Source organism: Oncorhynchus mykiss, chromosome 18 (assembly GCF_057628025.1).
Source record: "Oncorhynchus mykiss isolate SJ-2025 chromosome 18, ASM5762802v1, whole genome shotgun sequence".
Taxonomy (NCBI): domain Eukaryota; kingdom Metazoa; phylum Chordata; class Actinopteri; order Salmoniformes; family Salmonidae; genus Oncorhynchus; species Oncorhynchus mykiss.
Genome location: NC_143039.1, coordinates 27692457 through 27715962, shown reverse-complemented (window position 1 = coordinate 27715962; position 23506 = coordinate 27692457). Strand labels below are relative to the sequence as shown.

Genomic DNA, 23506 nt, shown 5'->3' with positions numbered 1-23506 from the left:
ATAAGAACATATACAGAAAAGGCATAATTCTTGAGAAAGACCATTAAGATAAGATTTTATCCCAACCCCTCTGGAAGAGATTGGAGCAAGGGGCTGCCACACTGGAGCAGTTGATGTATGGGGTTAAGTGCCTTGCTCAAGGGCACAACAGGAGCCAATGACATTGATACAAGTAACCTTCTGGTTGCCAGCTCACTTCCCACCAGATTTTTACTGTCAGACCCAGGACTCAAACTTCCAACTTTCCATCCAACTTTAATCGCTAGGCTACATGCCTCCCTAAAACAAATAAAACCTCTTGAGTACAATGGTTAAGAGTCATTTCGAGGGCTGGGCCAGCCTGCAGTTTCTGTTTTGAGAGTTACTAGCTCCTCTGAACAGTCACTATTGTGGGCTAATTTCCCTCTTTGTGTCAGTAACTAGAGCCAGTCAAATGGAATAATAAATGACATCTGAAATCTCAAGAAAACCATTTACACTAAACTATTACAGACGCGTTGACCATGTGCACCTCTATAAACAAGGTGAGGTGAGGATGTGGTGTGCGGCATTTATGTCATCTGGGTGTGTTGCCAGAGCAGCTGTTGCCAAAGAGATTTGATCTAGGGCTGCTCCAATGATAAAGCAGAATATGTGCTGTCATGACAATGGCACATCATCATAAGAGACTTAGACAAGACAACAATATGTCACCCTTCTCGTATGAACACAGGCATGGTTCTTCGCCTGGTGATTGACTTTCATGTAAAGGTCATATAGGGTTAGATTAAGCTTAGTTCAGGACTAAAAATACATTCTTAAAGATATTTCCCTTTTTTTGTGGCTGGGAAACCAGCCACAGTGTCAAATAAAAACTAAGGTGAACATAATCTGTTTTTGAATAGTGTGATCCTACAGTTGAGAGAATGCCACTTTCCTACCATTAGTATACTGTGTTTTAGACATTACAAAAGTCAGTTAATTTCCATTGAGGTCACACATTCTGACCCCTAAATAGTGGGTCCAAATCCTGGGGTCATGGGTAGGTTATCCATGTGTTTCTGTTAGGAAGAAACTGTAACAACAATGACAGAATGACTGAATGTGTAACTAGGCAGACAACGTGATTGAGCTGTGAAGCGAAGTCCATTCTTGACTCCAAGAGTTAAAATGTGACAACCTCAGATAAATATATATTTTACTTTACCATGTCTTAACACAATCATGTACAAGCTTGTATTTGAGAGGTTGCTTTTTCCATTCAAAATTCAATGGAATTACCTGCACACGAACACATTAAATTTTTTAAGGTTCTTTGGGAAAGGTGATGGTTCTATGAGGAACCACAATGACCCAAATAACCTTTTGAGCTATTCAATGGTTCTTTACAGTTCACAAAAGGGTTATTTGCTTTTTTAGTGGTCATTAAAATGTAGGTTACGGCTCATGAAAAAAACTATTTGGGGCGTGGTTTGCTCACAGCTCTTTTTGTGCAATCGTGAGTGAGAGTGTCATTCCAGTGTATGTAATCTGCTGTGTTACGCCATTACACTTTATACATGACCAATGCTGTGTCTTGTGAAAGAGTCATGTAAGGCCTTGTGTCAACTGAGAACTGTTGGCCAACTTAGTGGTTCTCAATTCTCTCCTCAGGGACCCCAGCCTTTCCAGACATAGCACACCTGATTCAACTTGTCAATTAACTCAATAATAAAGCCTATGGCAGGGATCATCAGCTAGATTCAGCCACGGGGGCTGATTTTTTCATGAGCGGATGGCTAGGGGCCCGGAACATAATTATAAATCATTTGCAGACTGCAAATTGACCAAAAGAAGCGCAAACCGATATAATATTTGACGGCAGGTAGCCTAGCGGTTAAGAACGTTGGCCACTGGTCACTGGTTCAAATCCGCGAGCTGACTAGGTGAAAAATCTGTTGGTGTGCTCTTGAGCAAGGAACTTTACCCTAGTCGCTCTGGATAAGAGCATTTGTTAAAACATAATCACACCTATTCTTTCCATGACATAGACTGACCAGGTGAAAGCTATGATCCCTGATTGATATCCACTTCAACCAGTGTAGATGAAGGGGAGGAGACCGGTTAAAGAAGGATTTTTAAGCCTTGAGACAATTGAGGCATGGATTGTATGTGTGCCATTCAGAGGGTGAATGGGCAAGACAAAAGATTTAAGTGCCTTTGAACGAGGGATGGTAGTAGGTGCCAGACGTACCCGTATGTGTCAAGAACTGTAACGCTGCTGGGTTTTTCACGCTCAACAGTTTCCTGTATGTACCAAAAATGGTTCACCACCCAAAGGACATCCAGAACATTTGACAACTGTGGGAAGCATTGGAGTCAACATGGGCCAGCTTGTAGAGTCCATGCCCTGACGAATTGAGGCTGTTCTAAGGGGGAATACTTTGGAACATAAAGAAAGAACCACAAAAAGGGTTCTATATAGCCCCAAAAAGGGTTGTAACCATAGAATAACCTTTTTTTGGTGCTATATAGAACCTTTTTTAATGGTTCTTTATTGAACTGTAAGGAAAGGGTTCTTTATAGCACCATTCAGGTTCCATTTAGAACCATATGAGCATGGTTCTTTATAGAACATTCAAACCAAAAAATGGATCCACAATGGTTACAAGCCAAATAACTCTTATTGGGTACTATATAGAACGATTTGGTTTTAGTGTGTATTGCATCATGTTTTCTAGTCTTTTCCGTTTACATAATCCCAAGTACACCACACTTCACACAGATCAATTTATGGTGACATACATTTCCTTTTTCCAGTCCTTTGACTATGGCCACTTGCCTTACAAGTAGTTTAAGAGAAAACGAAGAGCGGAAGAAAGGATAAGGAAAAACGCTGATGTAGAAGATTAATCGTATCACAAGGTTTCAATAAGGGAAAGCCCTGATCCTTTCTTGATGAATTTTACTGAGTTGGTTGAGCAGGGCAACAGTGTAATCCCTTGTTGGCTGTTCTCCCTGAGCTCTGGCCCCAGAGAGGAGCTAAAAAGCTACAGCACGATAGCATGACTCTGCTGTTTTTAGTTTCAGCCAAAGTACCACACCCAGAGGGTGTTATCTCTGTTCTTTGCTGTAATGAAGATAATGAGAAAGAGAGAGTTAGAGAGAAAGAGAAAGGCCGTATGCAGAGCAACAGGCCCAACCCCCACTAATACACCCGCCCAAGCCCCATCCTGCAGCCTAAGAGGCATGCACCAGATACTCAGCTCACACCTAGTGGTCCGAGCCTAAACCACACAAATAACAACACTGGACACTATGTAACACAAAGCTTTGACTATTTCATCCTGGATTATACAAGGTCTGCCATTGGACTAAAGAGCAGGAACCCAGACTTCACCGAAGAAATCGGGAAATACAGACATTGTCATCCTACAAGAAACATGATATAGAGGAGATGGACCCACTGGTTTCCTTCTAGGTTACAGAGAGCTGGTAGTCCCATCCACCACCTGGTGTGAAACAGGGAAGAGACTCAGGGAGTATGCTAATTTGGTATAAAGCAGACCTAACCCACTCAATTAAATAATAAAAACAGGAACATTTTACATCTGGTTAGAAATAAATAAGGAAATAATCTCAACAGAGAAAAATGTCCTATTGTGTGCTACCTACAGTGTCTTGAGTAAGTATTCACACCCCTTGACTTTTTCCACATTTTGTTGTATTACAGCCTATATTTAAATGGATTAAATTCATTTTTACAAATGAATTACAAATGAAAAGCTCAAAGGTTTTGATTCAATAAGTATTCAACCTCTTTGTTATGGCAAGCCTAAATAACTTCAGGAGTAAAAATGTTGCTTAACAAGTCACATAATAAGTTGCATGGACTTTCAAACACAGATTCAACCACAAAAAAACAGGAAGAGTTTCCCAATGCCTCGCAAAGAAGAGCACCTATTGGTAGATGGGTAAAAAAAAGAAACATACATTGAATATCCCTTTGAGCATGGTGAAGTTATTAATTACATTTTGGATGGTGTATCAATACACCCAGTCACTACAAAGATTCAGGCGTCCTTCCTAACTCAGTTGCCGGAGAGAAAGGAAATCGCTCAGGGATTTCACCATGAGGCCATTTGTGCCTTTAAAATAGTTACAGAGTTGAATGGCTGCGTTAGGAGAAAACTGAGGCTGGATCAACAACATTGTAGTACCTCCACAATACTAACGTAAATGACAGAGGGAAAGGGAGGAAGCCTGTACAAGATACAAATATTCCAAAACATGCATCCGGTTTGCAACAAGACACTAAAGTAATACTATAAAAAATGTGGCAGAGCAATAAACTTTTTGTCCTGAAGACAGTGTTGTGTTTGGGGCAAATCCAACCAATGGATGCTGCTGAGGCACGGCTCATAATAATGGTTGGAACGGAGGAAATTAAATGGCATCAAACCATGTATTTAATGCATTTGATACCATTCTTATTATTTCGCTCCAGCCATTACCAGGAGCCTGTCCTCCCCACTTAAGGTGCCACCAACGTCCTTTGAATCTAATACAATATTTTCAAGCATAGTGGTGAGTGCATCATGTTATGAGCATGCTTGTAATCGTTAAGGACTGGGGAGTTTTTCCGGATAAAAAATAAATGGAATGGAGCTAAGCACAGGCAAAGTCCTATAGGAAAACCTGGTTCAGTCTGCTTTCCACCAGACATTGGGTGATGAATTCCCTTTTCAGCAGACAGTGAATGTTCCTGAGTGGTCGAGTTACAATTTTGACTTAAATCTGTTTGAGAAAAAGAGAAAAAACAATGTGTCTGATACACACAGGAGCTTGGTAGCACGTTCTCAAAGTATGAGCAAATGCACTGCCCTTTTAACCAAATTCAAGCAGAAACTCACCCCCAACCTGAATTAGCATTTCTTTGCACTTTGCTAGTAAAAACAAAAGACAGGAACCACATACCCAGATTCTAATCTAATCAATTTAAATGATAGGAGCGCATCTCTGTGTCACTCCTCTTTTAACTATCCCTGTCCAATGAACAAAAGAATACAGCTTCCCTGTAACAATAAATCCATAGCATTTACAGTACAATAAAATATACCATAAGTCATAGATAGCTCTTTATAAACTCTTGAGACAATGCAAACATGACAATTTCATTCATACAGTAACATTCATTTAGTCTGTTTCATTCCTCTTCTGGCATCAGTGACCCCATGACTTCCATGGGAACGCCCCGCCCTGGAGAATACCCCTGTGTTTGACCCCTTGTGTTAGCCCACAAATGGTCAGCCACCCAAACAATGTCATAAAACATTTGATTGAGTCTTCACGCTGGGCTTCAGCGCATGCAATTCGCCAGTTGTGGGTATCACCTTCTCTCCTTCCAGTAAAACAGCATTCCTTCCACAATATCCCCCCTAGACACAACTACGACTAAACAACCAACAAAAACGGGTCACAACTCCTGCAGCTCTGTCGCACACTGGGTCTGTACATAGTCAATGGTAGGCTTCGAGGGGACTCTTACGGTAGCTACGCCTACCTTGGCAGCAGTAGTGTAGACTAGTTCATCACTGACCTCAACCCAGAGTATCTCAGAGCGTTCACAGTCCTCCCACTGACACCTCTATCAGATCACAGCCTTCTTGAACAGAGCAATAATCAATCATGAGGCATCAAAGCCGAAAAAACTGCATACTATTAAGAAATGCTAAAGATGGAAGGAAAATAGTGTAGAAACCTAACAGAAAACAATTAGCCAACAACAAATTCAATTCCTTTCAGACAACTTCCTGGCAGTGGTGGTAAAGAACTTAAGTAAAAATACTTTAAAGTACGACTTAATGTCACGACTTCCGCCGAAGTCGGTTCCTCTCCTTCTTCTGGCGGCGTTCGGTGGTCGACGCCACCGGTCTTCTAGCCATCGCCGATCCACCTTTCATTTTCCATTTGTTTTGTCTAGTTTTCCCACACACCTAGTTTACATTCCCTCATTACTTGTTGTGTATTTAACCCTCTTTACCCCCATGTCTGTGTGTGAAATTGTTTGTTGTAGAGTGTTTGTGCATTCTGACTGGTTCGTGACGGGTTATTTTGTACCCATATTTTGTTGTTCTGGGTGCCGTTGGTTTTTGCATATTAAACTGCTCCGGTTTTTAAACAGTTCTGCTCTCCAGCACCTGACTTCCCTGCATCCAGTCACGCACGTCTTACAGAATTTCACACCTGAATATGGAGTCAGCAGGAGTAGGTGCCCCTGGTATAGGGGTCGAGGAGCGCGTCCGGGAGCACGCGGCGATTCTCCACCATCTCGGCACCGCCATGGACCGCGTCATCTAAACCATGGACCGCTGGAAGAGACAGGGAGTTCCTCCAGCGCCTCCACCAGCACAACCGGGGTCTCCACTACTCACCCCCTCTGCACCCGGTCCCAGTGAGATTCCTCTCGCCCTTCCCCGGGAGTATGATGGGACGGCTGCACGCTGCCAGGGTTTCCTGTAGCTTTCATAGCAACGGAGGGCTCTCACGGGGTGGTCGCGAGAGTGCGAGAGTGCGCTGGTGTAACAGTATAATTTTAGACCGTCCCCTCGCCCATACCCGGGCGCGAACCAGGGACTCTCTGCACACATCAACAGTCACCCTCGAAGCATCGTTACCCATCGCTCCACAAAAGCCGCGGCCCTTGCAGAGCAAGGGGAACTACTACTTCAAGGTCTCAGAGCAAGTGACGTCACTGATTGAAACGCTATTTAGCGCCCACGCTAACTAAGCTAGCCGTTTCACATCCGTTACACTCACCCCCCTTTTGACCTTCCTCCTTTTTCCGCAGCAACCAGTAATCCGGGTCAACAGCATCAATGTAACAGTTTAATTTTAGACCGTCCCCTCGCCCATACTCGGGCGCGAACCAGGGACCTTCTGCACACATCAACAGTCACCCTCGAAGCATCGTTACCCATCGCTCCACAAAAGCCGCGGCCCTTGCAGAGCAAGGGGAACTACTACTTCAAGGTCTCAGAGCAAGTGACGTCACTGATTGAAACGCTATTTAGCGCCCACGCTAACTAAGCTAGCCGTTTCACATCCGTTACACTGGCCAGAAAGCCAGCGCAGACCGTCACCGCAGTGAGGCCCCGGTGTTCGCACCGGGGGACCGGGTCTGGCTCTCAACCCAAAACCTGCCCTTCTGCCTGCCCTGCCGGAAGCTGGGGCCACGGCTTGTGGGGCCATTTAAAGTCCTGAGGATACTGAACAAAGTTAGTTACAGGTTACAGCTTCCCCCCGATTACCGTATTAACCCCTCGTTCCATGTGTCTCTCCTCAGGCCGGTGGTGGCTGGCCCGCTTCAGGAGTCTGAGGTGCGGGAGGTTCCTCCGCCTCCTCTGGATATTGAGGGGGCCCCGGTGTATTCCGTTCGCTCCATACTGGATTCGAGGCGTCGGCGAGGGACCTTCAATACCTCGTGGAGTGGGAGGGGTACGGTCCGGAGGAGAGATGCTAGGTTCCAGTGGTGGACGTGTTGGACCCTTCAATGCTGCGGGAGTTCCACCGTCTCCGTCCGGATCGCCCGGCACCTCGCCCTCCGGGTCGTCCCCGAGGCCGGTGTTGGCGCTCTGCTGGAGCCGCGTGTCAAGGGGGTGTACAGTCACGACTTCCGCCGAAGTCGGTTCCTCTCCTTGTTCGGGCGGCGTTCGGTGGTCGACATCACCGGTCTTCTAGCCATCGCATTGTTGGTTAGGGGCTCGTAAATAAGCTTACCTGTTGTATTCGGCACATGTGACTAATACAATTTGATTTGATTAAACGATAAAACAGTACAGAAATACACATCAGAAATCAGCTCAATGTAATTGAAGAATCCATAGAATCTAACCACTTCTGGGGGAAATTGGAACACACTAAACAAACGACAACATAAAGAGCTATCTTTCCAAAATGGAGATGAATGGATAAACCAGTTCCACAATATTTTGGCCCTATAACAAAGAACAAACAGTGAAAACATATAGATGATCAATTAAAACTCTTAGAATCAGCTATTAAAGACTACCAGAGCCCACTAGATTGTACAATTAAATTGAATGAAATGCAGGACAAAAAACACCAAATAATGCATGTTGAGCAGAATTAGAACGATTCCCACTAATTATTCAAATCCAGAAAAAAAATTAATGAAATTGTACAATCACCTACAAAGAAGCAATTTTCAAACCTTCCTTAACAAATCCCTCACCCACAGGGAGGTGAACCTGGAGAAAAGTCGCCTCAGCCAGCTGGTACAGGGACTCTGTTCACAAACACAAACCGACCCCACATAGCCCCAAGACAGCAACACAATTAGGCCCAACCAAATCATGAGAAAAAAAATTGAATTATTTGAAACCTAGAAAAGACTCAAGAAAAAAACTGAGCAAACTGGAATGTTATTTGGGCCTAAACAGACAGTACACAGTAGCAGAAGACTTGACCACTGTGACTGACCCAAAATTAAAGCTTGATTATGTACAGACTCAGTGAGCATAGCCTTGCTATTGAGAAAGGCCGCCAAAGGCAGACCTGGCTCTCAGGAGATGACAGACTATGTACCGACTGGCCACAAAATGAACTGGAAACCGAACTGCACTTCCTAACCTCCTTATGACCATATTAGAGACACACATTTCCCTCAGATTGCACAGAAACAAAAAATAATTTTAAAACAAATCCAATATTGATAAACTCCCATATCTATTATGTGAAATTCCATAGAGTGTCACCACAGCAGCAAGATACAGTGCCTTGCGAAAGTATTCGGCCCCCTTGAACTTTGCGACCTTTTGCCACATTTCAGGCTTCAAACATAAAGATATAAAACTGTATTTTTTTGTGAAGAATCAACAACAAGTGGGACACAATCATGAAGTGGAACGACATTTATTGGATATTTCAAACTTTTTTAACAAATCAAAAACTGAAAAATTGGGCGTGCAAAATTATTCAGCCCCCTTAAGTTAATACTTTGTAGCGCCACCTTTTGCTGCGATTACAGCTGTAAGTCGCTTGGGGTATGTCTCTATCAGTTTTGCACATCGAGAGACTGACATTTTTTCCCATTCCTCCTTGCAAAACAGCTCGAGCTCAGTGAGGTTGGATGGAGAGCATTTGTGAACAGCAGTTTTCAGTTCTTTCCACAGATTCTCGATTGGATTCAGGTCTGGACTTTGACTTGGCCATTCTAACACCTGGATATGTTTATTTTTGAACAATTCCATTGTAGATTTTGCTTTATGTTTTGGATCATTGTCTTGTTGGAAGACAAATCTCCGTCCCAGTCTCAGGTCTTTTGCAGACTCCATCAGGTTTTCTTCCAGAATGGTCCTGTATTTGGCTCCATCCATCTTCCCATCAATTTTAACCATCTTCCCTGTCCCTGCTGAAGAAAAGCAGGCCCAAACCATGATGCTGCCACCACCATGTTTGACAGTGGGGATGGTGTGTTCAGGATGATGAGCTGTGTTGCTTTTACGCCAAACATAACGTTTTGCATTGTTGCCAAAAAGTTCAATTTTGGTTTCATCTGACCAGAGCACCTTCTTCCACATGTTTGGTGTGTCTCCCAGGTGGCTTGTGGCAAACTTTAAACAACACTTTTTATATCTTTAAGAAATGGCTTTCTTCTTGCCACTCTTCCATAAAGGCCAGATTTGTGCAATATACGACTGATTGTTGTCCTATGGACAGAGTCTCCCACCTCAGCTGTAGATCTCTGCAGTTCATCCAGAGTGATCATGGGCCTCTTGGCTGCATCTCTGATCAGTCTTCTCCTTGTATGAGCTGAAAGTTTAGAGGGACGGCCAGGTCTTGGTAGATTTGCAGTGGTCTGATACTCCTTCCATTTCAATATTATTATTATTATTATTATATTATTATTATAGCTTGCACAGTGCTCCTTGGGATGTTTAAAGCTTGGGAAATCTTTTTGTATCCAAATCCGGCTTTAAACTTCTTCACAACAGTATCTCGGACCTGCCTGGTGTGTTCCTTGTTCTTCATAATGCTCTCTGCGCTTTTAACGGACCTCTGAGACTATCACAGTGCAGGTGCATTTATACGGAGACTTGATTACACACAGGTGGATTGTATTTATCATCATTAGTCATTTAGGTCAACATTGGATCATTCAGAGATCCTCACTGAACTTCTGGAGAGAGTTTGCTGCACTGAAAGTAAAGTGGCTGAATCATTTTGCACGCCCAATTTTTCAGTTTTTGATTTGTTAAAAAAGTTTGAAATATCCAATAAATGTCGTTCCACTTCATGATTGTGTCCCACTTGTTGTTAATTCTTCACAAAAAAATACAGTTTTATATCTTTATGTTTGAAGCCTGAAATGTGGCAAAAGGTCGCAAAGTTCAAGTGGGCCGAATACTTTCTCAAGGCACTGTATGTGACCTGTTGCCACAAGAAAAAGGCAACCAGTGGAACACAAACACCACTGTAAATACAAACAATATTTATCTGTTTATGTATTTCCCCTTTCATACTTCAACTATTGTCACATTGTTACAACATAGCCAATAATATAACATTTGAAATGTCTATATTATTGTAAAACCTTTGTGAGTGTAATGTTTACTGATAATTTGTGATTGTTATTTCCCTTTTGTTTATTTTCTATTCCACTTGCTTTGGCAATGTAAACATGTTTCCCATGCCAATAAAGCTCTTTGAATTGAATTTAGGGAAAGAGAAAAGAGAGAAAGAGAAAAGGAGAGAGAGAGAGAGAAGAGAGAGAGAAAAAGTGTTAGGAGACAATTTGTCTGCTTTTGCAAGAGCTCCCGAGCCACTCCTTTGTCTGTGGTGAAAGGGCAGATCAGGGATGGAGGATAGGTATAGGAGGGGGGAAGAGGGTTCTCTCTCACCAGGCCCTTTACCTGAAGAAGGACCTGCAATCCACTCTTTCATTGATTTATCTTTTCCACTTTTCATCTTGTCCACATTCTGATTTTGCACACGTTTTCAGACAGGTGTAGACGATTAAAAGATGCATTGTGATCTGATTGTGATTTGATCTTCCTGACCACCTCTGTAAGTAATCAATCTTCCTGACCACCTCTGAAAGTAGTCAGGAACGCATATCTTACAAGTGTAGACAGATATGGACAATGAAACCATTTAAAATATTATTATTGCAACGTAATTTCATTGAAATGACGTAGAAACAACATTGATTCAACCAGAGTGTGCCCAATGGGACCATTGACTTATGGCATCAATATGTGTCTTAAAATAAATAAACACATATTATTTTGAAAGAGTAGCTGTCAAATCATTTGCATACAGGGAGGGACCAGGAAATCTGGTCACAATGCGGACACAGTGGAAAGATATGAGCCACATTTGAATACAATGTGTAGACACGTTTCTGAAAATATGGGCACAATCAGAATGTGAACAAGATCAGGAAAAAGGATGCATGTTAGCGCCAGGTATATATGTGGCTATACAGAGAGAGGCGAGAGAGAAAAGAGAGAGCGATGCTTTAGTGAGCCTTACAGCTTTCGCTGTTGAAAATTACATTCAAAAATGCTTTGTGTCAAGAATAGTGTATGTGCATGCTGAAAAGTTGTTGCTCTCTGTGTGGTTACATGTGGTTCAAATGAATTGCTTGAAGGTTAGATCCTCACTGAGTACATATTTGCCACAGCACTAATATATAACAGATGGTTGTTATGGTGTCACTGTTTACTACCCATTCTGCTAGAGAGAGAAACCAGATGACATCCCTGGAACCTGATAGGCTACGTATGTTCTAAGGATTCGTTTTTGTTAGCCGGGATTCAGGAACATGAACACACAGTCAGGTTTACAGTTAGTTTTGTGTCACACCTATTTAGAGTTCTTAGCACCGAAGATGCAGGATTCCTATTGTTTTTATTATTTGTTTGTAACCAAATAACAAATAGGTATGGTACATAACTGTTATAGGGGGGCTTCACACACTTACACCGTGATATGTTTGATGTTGATTTGCTTGAACTCTCAAGACTGAAGCTCTCATATTTGTTAGAGGGTCGTTCCACAAAAATAGTGCCTTTTCTTTGACATTTTAAGTAGAAATTATGCACCAATATTGAATTTTAATAGCCTGTTATATTAAATGAAGTGCCCTTTAATATAGAACACATGGAGAATTCAATCAATTGCAGCAGTATCTTTGTAGAGTTCATGTTCTCAACAAACCAATGCCTTCAATTGAACCAGGAGGTTCATGAACTCGAAGTTAGATCCAGGTAGAAGTTGCCCTTAGAGTCAACTTGGCTCTACCCCAAGAAGGATGTAGTATGCAGTACTATGCATTCACATTTTGGACATTACTGAATGAGACCTCAGTCTCAGCTATTGACTGTCACCAATTACTATACTTCCACGGCTCTCTGGTTTCCACTAGTTACCACAGCCACAAAATAAAAATGAATGAAAACCTAAATGTACTTTTTGATCTTCATTTAAGGTTAGACATAAGGTTAGCAGTATGGTTAAGGTTACAAAAATAAGAATTAAGAAGATACATTTTAGAAATAGGCGGGGATTATGACTTTGGTAACTAGGGACGACCCTGTTTGGCGCTAGCTAGCGCGTGTCGTGCCACAGCACAATTCCGAATCGAGATCAGTGATTGGCTTTACATAGTTATCACATTTTCTATTGGCTGTCTGTCTTGTAATTTAGTACCATGTGCGTGCAACTATGTTACACAACAGAAAATAAAGTTACAGTTTTGAAGAGTGGAGGTGGCGACTTTGTCCTACCGCACACGTGGACGTTGGCTAAGCCTTTGAATAGTGCCAGCAGGGAACAAAATATGGAACCGGTAAAAAAAGATGCGAAGACGAATCCATCGGCAACAGCTAATCTTTTCTCCCAGGTATTCTTCTGGTAAGTCAGCAACCTTCGCTGCCGGGTTATTGAAATGAAGCTGAGCTAGGCTCTACAGATAGTCGTTATAGTTTTTACTGAAAGTGTTACTGTTCGGCTATTCGAAAGATCTTCAGTCAATTTTAGTTTGAGAGGTTAAACGATTAGCTGTTTAATTAAATTAGGTATAACGTGATAATGAACACGTATAACTTTAAAAAGCACTAGTCTGGTTTATTACACAAAGTGCGTTTTACCCATGAAATTCCATGGTTTCCCCCACTGTGAAATCACAATTTCCGGTTGATTCATAGTCTTGGATTATGTATGGTGCCAAATAAGATTCCAGTAATTTATGAACCAAGAATATTGTTTGCGCAAACTAGGCTATTAATCCCCACCTTGTTTGTTTCGGATACACTCAGAGTTAAACCTCTGCGAGAAGGGAAATGATGGATGCCTCATTTTGAATTGAATGAGACAATCTGTGCCTTTATATTTACATTAAAGACGCGCTCCAGCAATTTTTGTTGACTTTTCCAGTTGAAAAACAAGACCCCACCCCACGTATAAAGACAGTAATGTACAAATGGGTAAAACAAAATGTTTTGAGCAAAATCTTTTTTTTCAGTGCAAATTAGCTCAAAAGGAGACTGGAGTAGGTATTTAAAAAAAGTTTGCTAAGGCATTTGCTGACAATTTGTACATTTCACATGCACAGTGCACACAGTTGGGTACTCAAGCATTTGCAATAAATGTTTTTTACAAAGACATGCTACCAGTATGCCTATGTCACAAATAGAGTACATCCTCTACTGCAGTGGTTCCCAAACTGGGGGCCGTGGGGGATCTGCAGTGGGGGGCTTGAAGAGGTAGTGGGAGATGAGGAATAACCAAAACTTTAAAAATAAGTTGTAGTAGTATAATGCACAAGGTGCAATTTCGAAATTGGGTAGTGCATCAGCAGTTTTCCCTCTTGTCATTGCATCTCACTGATCATCCCTAAAGCCAACACCTCATTTGGCCGCCTTTCGTTCCAGTTCTCTGCTGCCCGTGACTGGAACGAATTGCAAAAATCGCTGAAGTTGGAGATTTTTATCTCCCTCACCAATTTCAAACATCTGCTATCTGAGCAGCTAACCGATCGCTGCAGCTGTACATAGTCTATCGGTAAATAGCCCACCCAATTTTACCTACCTCATCCCCATACTGTTTTTATTTATTTACTTTTCTGCTCTTTTGCACACCAATACCTGTACATGACCATCTGATCATTTATCACTCCAGTGTTAATCTGCAAAATTGTAATTATTCGCCTACCTCTTCATGCCTTTTGCACACAATGTATATAGACATTTTTTTTTCCCTACTGTGTTATTGACTTGTTAATTGTTTACTCCATGTGTAACTCTGTGTTGTCTGTTCACACTGCTATGCTTTATCTTGGCCAGGTCGCAGTTGCAAATGAGAACTTGTTCTCAACTAGCCTACCTGGTTAAATAAAGATGAAATAAAATAAAAACCTTAGAGCTATTTATAACTTGTCAGAAATGTCCAGGTGATTATGAAAGTAGTGATCGGGGAAAAACGATAGCTACATAATCAGGATATTATTTTTGATATATCGTTTTGACTATCCCAACATTATTTTTGTGCTAGTTTGCTGTAGCTGTACCATATCTCCAGTATTTTTTCCCCCTTCATAACATGTTCTCTATCTTCTTTTTAAATAGGGAGTCAATTCATTTCACCACTTTTTTATTTATTTCCATGACAGATCAAAACTCGTTTTCTCATAGCTCTCTCTTGTCCCTCTGCAGCAGACATGGTGAGCAATATGTTTGGAACATTGAATCACAATAAAATCACAGTATAGAATCACAATGCATATCATATCGGCACGTAAGAATCAGGATAATATTATACCGTGAGGTCCCTGGTAATTCCCAGCCCTAGATGAAAGGGGAGCATGAGTAAAAAAGTTTAGGACCCACTGGTCTGCTGCAGCGTTTCCCAAACTCGGCCCTGGAGCCTCCCGGAGTGCACATTTAGTTTTTTCCCCCTATTACACAGTGATTCAAATAACTAACTCTTCATCAAGATTTTATTATTTGAATTAGCTGTGTAGTGCTAGGAAGAAAAAAACTGGAAACAAAACGTGCATCCATGGGGGGCCCCAGGAACGAGGTTGGGAACCCCTAGTGCATGCATTGCCCTGCTCATCCTGAATGTAACACTACATGTATTAAACACTTCTCTTCATCTCTAGCTCTGTTCTCTTCCCCTTTTCCATATATTCTCTCTTCCCTTTTTTCATTAGCTGGCTAAATCCTTTGTTCCGCATTGGATACAAACGAAGGCTAGAGGAAGATGACATGTACAAAGTGCTTCCGGAGGATGGATCTGAAAGACTGGGAGAGGAACTACAGAGGTATGGCAAACGTATAATTTTGAACCAAGACAGAAGTGGCCTGATGAATTGTGGTTAATTAAGCCCAAACATCACCTTAAATAAAACGTAATAGCGGAATCGCCTTCAAACCAGTTGTTTATCGCCCACCTGAGGATGTTTATCCTACCACTACTATACACTAAGCATATCATGAAAGCCATATCCTTTTGGCTGTTTACCCTTTGATAATTGGGTGAAAAGGAGTTGCGGCATTTAACATGTCCTTGTTAATATTTTACATGCTGCCTGTCCTGTCTGCTTTCAAGGACAGTTCTAAAATGACTCAATAAAAGGAAGCATGCATACCCTCCTGTAAATGAGGGAAAAAATAAACAAAGTGTTTCAGCATTTCACCAAGACATTGTGAATATTCACCTATACAACCTGGCCTCAGGGAGATTTGTAGGATTTGGAATGTACACTTGTCTCCCTCCATTTAGTATATGTTACCTTACAAAATGTAATAACTATTGTACCACATCATACAAATTGGATGACTGACTGTATCAAGCATCTTGGAGGACGTATAGTATTATACATCTTTCTCTGGGACCGGGCTTCTTGTTGCGTTGTTAGTATTTGTGGCTAACGTTAGTGGCTAAAGCAGCAGGTTAGGAGTATTTGCTTAGCAGGTATGGAGAATTTAAGTTGAGGTTAGGGGAAGGGTTGGCTAAAATGCTACAGTTGTCCCCGACGTGACTAAAACATGCAACCTTTGAGTTGCTGGACAGACCCATGCTCCCTGACCTACTTTTGTTTCTGTCTTAAGTAACCGGACCATTATTCTATTCGCAACGTAGCGTATCATACTAAAGGGAGGTACACAAATGTAAATAACATATCCTACGTTTGTTAAATGTGGTCATGCTGATCAATCCGTTGTCTTTAACTAAACAGGGGTGTCAAACATTGCAGGGGGTCCATTTCGGCCCGCAGGTGGTTTGAGTAATATAAACTATTTTAAAATATTGTTTTTGCAGGGAAAACTACCTCGATATATTTTAAAATGACAAATCAATGTAGTTACTTCAGAACTATTTAAAGGTGTTCCATCTGGCGACACATTGGTGTGTAATTAGGACATTCAACTCTGATCTGATATTGTTTTATATTATGAACCTTCAGTGAGTTTCTTTGAGTTACACATTCATACTCTAAGATTCAGACAGAGCAATGGATGCAAGCACTGACCATCCATGAGGTCGGAATTATAGTTTTAACCATGTTTTGAAGATGTATAGTGTTTGCTTACAATGACATTGTTTAGACACAGTGGAGTAAAACAAGCTTATTTTGTGTTGTGATGGATTAAGACAGTTGAACTAAGCTCACAAATCAATGGCTATATAATCATTCATTTAAATGTAAAGAAATGGCTGTACCAATCCTAGATTGCCCCTTTAAGGGTAATTGTATCACCACATGATGCAATGCAGACTTGAACATCCAGGTACCTATAGGGATACCTTGCGTCGTCAGTCCTCGCCTCCTCAAAACTCATTGGCGAGGACGTGAGAAATCAAGTCATTGCAATTGAGATTTTCCCAAAGTAAAATGAAAGCCATCTCTCCACAGTCTTTGGGACCATGAGGTGCAGAAGGCTGCTAAAGATCTCAGGCCTCCCAAACTCACCAAAGTCCTGATCAAGTGCTACTGGAAACCCTACGCAGTGTTGGGGATCTTTACTCTTATTGAGGTATGTAGAAGAAAAAACACGACCTGTGCAAGACTTACTGGTACCCTGCTAGGGAATTAATGATATCTTAGCCATATGTTTTATATATCAAGCTGTGGATTCACCTCATATCCTTTGTATTCTCTACCTCTTCTCTTGTTCCCCCAATAGGAGGTGATTAAGGTGATCCAGCCAGTGTTCTTGGGAAAGCTGATCCAATACTTTGAGAAGTACGATCCTGATAATATGGATGCACTGTATGAGGCCTTTGGCTACGCTGCTGGTGTCTGTCTGTCCACCATGATCTTGGCTGTCACGCATCACCTTTACTTCTTCCACGTCCAGAGGACCGGCATGAAAATGCGAGTAGCCATGTGTCACATGATCTATAAGAAGGTCAGTATAAGAGACACATGCCTACAGACCTTTTTTTATTTTTTTAACTGTTTTTTTCAAGGTTGCATCTGATGTCCTGAACTTGAACTTGGCAGACTAAAGGATGAGCCACCCTCCCTCTAGGGCACATGTCAAACTCATTCCAGAGGGCCAAGTATCTGCGGGTTTTCGCTCCACCCTTGTACTTCATTGATGAATTATGGTCACTGAATAGTAAGGAACTCCCCTCACCTGGTTGTCTAGGTCTTAATTGAAAGGAAAAACCTGCAGACACTTGGCCCTCCTTGGTTTGAGTTTGACACCCCTGCTCTAGGGCAGTATTTCCCAACCCATACGTTTCACTTTTTTAAACCTAAGCTTGCACACCTGATTCAATTAGTCAAGGGGTTGATGATTTATAGAGTAATTCAATCCGGTGTGCCAGTTTAGGGCTACATAAAAAAATGTGAAACAACTAGTGGTCCCTGAGGAGAGGGCTGGGAAACCCTGCTCTAAGGTATGACTGCCTTTCCAAACTGACATTTAGGTATTTTCGTCTTCATATTGTGACAAATTACCTGGTTATTTATTGAGTTTGCAATAATTAACGTGGTAATGTATATGTCACCCCATAGGCCCTGTGTCTCAGCAGTGTAGCGATGGGAAAAACAACCACAGGCCAAATAGTGAACCTGCTATCCAACGATGTCAACAAGTTTGATGAGGTATGAACCCTGTAATGCATTTTTTTGTTGTCAATTTGCATATTGCTGACTTAGTGTTTTAGCAACAGTAGAAAAAGCTGTTGAAAATAAACCTATACTTTTAAGACCTTTTGATCCACTGTGCAGACAGACAGACCCAATCCAATATCAGCTGTGTTACTTCAACCCTGGAAGTTGCACAAGGCTGACTGAGTTGTTAACCTGCATGGTGCCAGTCAAAGTAACACTTGAGTTTTTAAAGTACAGTACTGTGCATTTTGATAAAGGTCCGAGTCACAGGCTTCTCCGGGCACCTGGCAGACAAATGAACATTTTGACTTGTTACTCCAGTGTTTCCCAATCCTGGTCCTCCAGTACCCCCAACAGTACACCTTTTTTATTGTAACCCTGTACAAGTGCACCTGATTAAACTTGTCAACTAATCATGAAGCCCTCAATGAGTTGAATGAGGTGTGTTTGTCCAGGGCTACAATGAAACTGTGTACTGTTAGGGGTACTCAAGGACCACGGTTGGGAAACACTGCCCTACTCCACCCTGCTGTTTTATTGCATATTGTGGTCAATGATTCAAAGTCAAGGAAAGGTGCTGCTACATATTACTGTTTAGAACATGGCTGAATGGAACGTGCACAGTTGAATTCAGTGACTGTAGCATCAAACTACAGTGTAGATGAAGCAGCCATGTTATAGATGTAACACAGGGGTCTAGAACACGGGTCTACAACTCATGGCTTGTGGGCCACATCAGGCCCATAAGTCACTTGTGGTGGCCTGCTGGAGGGAATTTGAGACAACTGATGTACCATAACCTCCCAAAATCCTGTTATTTTTTAGAAACACTCACCCTATGAGTTCCAACACATGATCCCTCTTGGTTACAGGTGACTATTTTCCTGCACTTCCTGTGGGTAGGGCCTCTCCAGGCGGCGGCCGTCCTGGGGCTGCTGTGGGTGGAGATTGGCCCATCATGCCTCGCAGGCATGGCCGTCCTCGTCATCCTTATGCCAACGCAGACCATGTTTGGAAGGCTCTTCTCCAAGTTCAGGTAACACACAATGTAGATAGGAGTCTGAGCTTAAGATTTTTCAAAACACGCAGGGAGGTCAGTGAGTGCCTTTTCTTGCCCAATATGAACCCGAATGAACATAGCAATTGCTTTACAAATTGATCTTTGGCCTGCTTTTATGATGTGTAATGATTATCCCTAGCATAGACCATATGATAACATAATCCTAACCCTAGTGTTGAATTTTTTTAAAATTTAACCTTTATTTAACCAGGTAAGCTAGTTGAGAACAATTTCTCATTTACAACTGCGACCTGGCCAAGATAAAGCAAAGCAGTGCAACAGAAACAACAACACAGACTTACACATGGAATAAACAAGCGTACAGTCAATAACACAATAGAAAAATATGTCTATATACAGTGTGTGCAAATGAAATGAGGTGAGGCAATAAATAAGCCATAGTAGCAAAGTAATTACAATTTAGCAGATTAACACGAGTGATAGATGAGCAGATGATGGTGTGTAAGTAGTGATACTAGTGTGCAAAAGAGCAGCAAAGTAAATAAAAACAATATGGGGAATGAGGTAGTCCATCTGTAAATAGCCCTATGTGCAGTGATCGGTTAGCTGCTCAGATAGCTGATGTTTAAAGTTAGTGAGGGAAATGTAAGTCTCTAGCTTCAGCGATTTTTGCAATTAATTCCAGTCACTGGCAGCAGAGAACTGGAAGGAAAGGTGGCCAAAGGAGGTGTTGGCTTTGGCGATGACCAGTGAGCTATACCTGCTGGAGCGCGTGGGTATTGTTATCGTGACCAGTGAGCTGAGATAAGGCAAAGCTTTACCAGCATAGACTTTTTTTTTCTCCATTTATCTGTTATTTTACCAGGTAAGTTGACTGAGAACACGTTCTCATTTACAGCAACAACCTGGGGAATAGTTACAGGGGAGAGGAGGGGGATGAATGAGCCAATTGAAAACGGGATTATTAGGTAACCGTGATGGTTTGAGAGCCAGATTGGTAATTCAGTCAGGACACCAGGGTTAACACCCCTACGATAAGTGCCACAAGATATTTAATGACCTCAGAGTCAGGACACCCGTTTAACGGCCCATCTGAAAGACAGCACCCTACACAGGGCAGTGGGATATTTTATTTAGACCAGAGGAAAGAGTGCCTCCTACTGGCACTCCAACACCACTTCCAGCTGCATCTGGTCTCCCATCCAGGGACTGACCAGGACCAAACCTGCTTAGCTTCAGAAGCAAGCCAGCAGTGGTATGCAGGGTGGTATGCTGCTGGCACTTATAGATGACCTGGAGCCAGATGGTCTGGCAACGAATATGTAGCGAGGGCCAGCCGACTAGAGCATACAAGTCACAGTGGTGGGTGGTAAAAGGGGCTTTGGTGACAAAACAGATTGAAAAGCATGCATTTGGTTTTACTAGCGTTTAAGAGCAGTTGGAGGCCACGGAAGGAGTGTTGTATGGCATTGAAGCTCGTTTGGAGGTTTGTTAACACCGTGTCCAAAGAAGGACCAGATGTATACAGAATGGTGTCGTCTGCGTAGAGGTGGATCAGGGAATCCCCCGCAGCAAGAGCGACATCGTTGATACATACAGAGAAAAGAGTTGGTCTGAGAATTCAACCATGTGGTACCCCCATAGACTGCCAGAGGTCTGGACAACAGGCCCTCCGATTTGACACACTGAACTCTGTCTGCGAAGTAGTTGGTGAACCAGGCGAGGCAGTCATTTGAGAAACCAAGGCTATTGAGTCTGCCGATAAGAATAAGCTGATTGACAGTCGAAAGCCTTGGCCAGGTTGAAGACGGCTGCGCAGTACTGTCTTTTATCGATGGCGGTTATGATATCGTTTAGTACCTTGAGCGTGGCTGAGGTGCACCCATGACCAGCTCGGAAACCAGATTGCACAGCGGAGAAGGTACGGTGGGATTCGAAATGGTCAGTGATTTGTTTATTAACTTGGTCTTCGAAGACTTTAGAAAGGCAGGGCAGGATGGATATAGGTCTATAACAGTTTGGGTCTGGAGTGTCTCCCCCTTGAAGATGGGGATGGCCGCGGCAGCTTTCCTATCTTTAGGGATCTCGGACGATACGAAAGAGCGGTTGAACAGACTGGTAATAGGGGTTGCAACAATGGCAGTGGATCATTTTAGAAAGAGAGGGTCCAGATTGTCTAGCCCAGCTGATTTGTAGGGGGCCAGGTTTTGCAGCTCTTTCAGAACATCTGCTATCTGGATTTGGGTGAAGGAGAAGCTGGGGAGGCTCGGGCAAGTAGCTGCGGGGGGTGCGGAGCTGTTGGCCGGGGTTGGGGTAGCCAGGAGGAAAGCATGGCCAGCCGTAGAGAAATGCTTATTGAAATGTTCGATTATCATGCATTTATCAGTGGTGACCGTGTTACCTAGCCTCAGTGCAGTGGGCAGCTGGGAGGAGGTGCTCTTGTTCTCCATGGACTTTAGTGTCCCAAAACTTTTTGGAGTTAGAACTACAGGATGCACATTTCTGTTTGAAAAAGCTAGCCTTTGCTTTCCTAACTGACTGTGTGTATAGGTTCCTGATATCCCTGAAAAGTTGCATATCGCGGGGACTATTCGACGCTATTGCAGTCCACCACAGGATGTTTTTGTGCTAGTCAAGGTTAGTCAGGTCTGGAGGGAACCAAGGGCTATATCTGTTCTTAGTTCTACATTTTTCGAAAGGGGCATGCTTATTTAAGATGGTGAGGAAATTACTTTTAAAGAATGACCAGGCATCCTCGACTGACAGAATGAGGCCAATATCCTTCCAGGATACCCGGGCCAGGTCGATTAGAAAGGCCTGCTCGCAGAAGTGTTTTAGGGAGCGTTTGACAGTGATGAGGGGTGGTCGTTTGAGCGTGGACCCATAGCGGATGCAGGCAATGAGGCAGTGATCGCTGAGATCCCTTTGTAGGGCCAGTTGGTCAGGATGATATCTATGAGGGTGCCCATGTTTACGGATTTAGGGTTGTACCTGGTGGTTTCCTTGATAATTTGTGTGAGATTGAGGGTATCTAGTTTAGATTGTAGGACTGCTGGGGTGTTAAGCATATCCCAGTTTAGGTCATCTAACAGAATGAACTCTGAAGATAGATGGGGTGCAATCAATTCACACATGGTGTCCAGGGCACAGCTGGGAGCTGAGGGGGGTCTATAACAGGCGCCAACAGTGAGATTTATCTCTGGAGAGATTCATTTTTAAAGTTAGAAGCTCAAACTGTTTGGACATAGACCTGGAAAGTATGACAGAACTTTGCAAGCTATCTCTGCAGTAGATTGCAACTCCTCCCCCTTTGGCAGTTCTATCTTGATGGAAAATGTTGTAGTTGGGTAATGAAATCTCAGAATCTTTGGTGGCCTTCCTAAGCCAGGATTCATAATCATAGTAATTTCAAACCTTACATATGATTGTATACAAATGTAAGTATCTTTCTATTATGCTTGGGAATACTTTGGAACAGATTTCCAAAAATAAAATTGCTGGGGGGGGTGAGGGTTGAGGAACCCAGACCTAATATATGACCGTCCTTTCCTTGCAGGAGTAAAACAGCAGCCTTGACAGACAATAGGATACGCACAATGAATGAAGTGGTGTCTGGAATCAGGATCATCAAAATGTATGCCTGGGAGAAGCCCTTCTCAGCACTGGTCAATGAAGTCAGAAGGTAAAAAAAAAGTATAACATTGAAGCTTTTGCACGGATCCCACTGCACAGAACAAACTCAATATTGAGATAGTGTTAGATTTGTAGATATTGTTACTGTAATAAGGCTTAACAAGTGCTATTGTCCAAAGCCCATTACAGATTGTGAAATGTGTTATTTCAAGAATTCTGTTATCACCCATGATTCATTTCAGCTGGTTGTTCTGTTAGGATTGCTGACGCGAGTGAAAGTCCCACGGTGTGTTTTAACCAAAGACCTTTCTCTTCTTGTAATTTTTCTGTCTTGACGAATCGACACCAACAATAGCTTCTTATGATGATGTAACAATGTTTATTAAGGAAACTGTCAAACACACTAACTACATTGTCTCTTCTGAGGGTTTGTCCAGACATTTTAGATAATCTTATCTAGTACTTTGTGCCAAAGTAACACTGACACAAATGTATAAGTTATACAAACATACAGATGTCAGTAAAATCAACTAAAATCCTAGTAATTACCACCCAAGCCTAATAAAAAGGGAAATACCCACGGTATGATTTTTCAATACTTGTATTTATTTATTTCACTCAGTGGCCGATCTACTACTGGGTCAGACCCCTTTTCCAGAACAGTCTGATTTCTTCAGAGATTGGAAACTTTGCCCAATTAGTATCAAAAGACTTAACGTGTGCCAGGAACACATTCCCCA

General features: G+C 42.3%; 1 protein-coding gene across 5 annotated transcripts in view; it reads left to right on the top strand.

The window, feature by feature from the left end:
- Positions 1 to 12524: 12524 nt before the first annotated feature.
- Positions 12525 to 23506, top strand: part of LOC110495778 (ATP-binding cassette sub-family C member 4) — an 88272-nt gene continuing 77290 nt past the window's right edge. For 2 of the 5 annotated variants that reach the window (XM_090208062.1, XM_090208061.1), the window contains exons 1-8: positions 12714 to 12897; positions 14654 to 14704; positions 15197 to 15307; positions 16904 to 17024; positions 17175 to 17399; positions 18014 to 18103; positions 18985 to 19148; positions 22690 to 22815. In XM_090208062.1, the coding sequence (XP_090064188.1) occupies positions 15252 to 15307; positions 16904 to 17024; positions 17175 to 17399; positions 18014 to 18103; positions 18985 to 19148; positions 22690 to 22815 (782 nt within the window). In that variant the 5' untranslated portion in view covers positions 12714 to 12897; positions 14654 to 14704; positions 15197 to 15251. Of the gene's footprint in view, positions 12898 to 14653; positions 14705 to 15196; positions 15308 to 16903; positions 17025 to 17174; positions 17400 to 18013; positions 18104 to 18984; positions 19149 to 22689; positions 22816 to 23506 lie in introns of all 5 variants that reach the window. The other 3 variants (XM_090208063.1, XM_090208060.1, XM_021571204.3) reach the window with 2 other exon arrangements.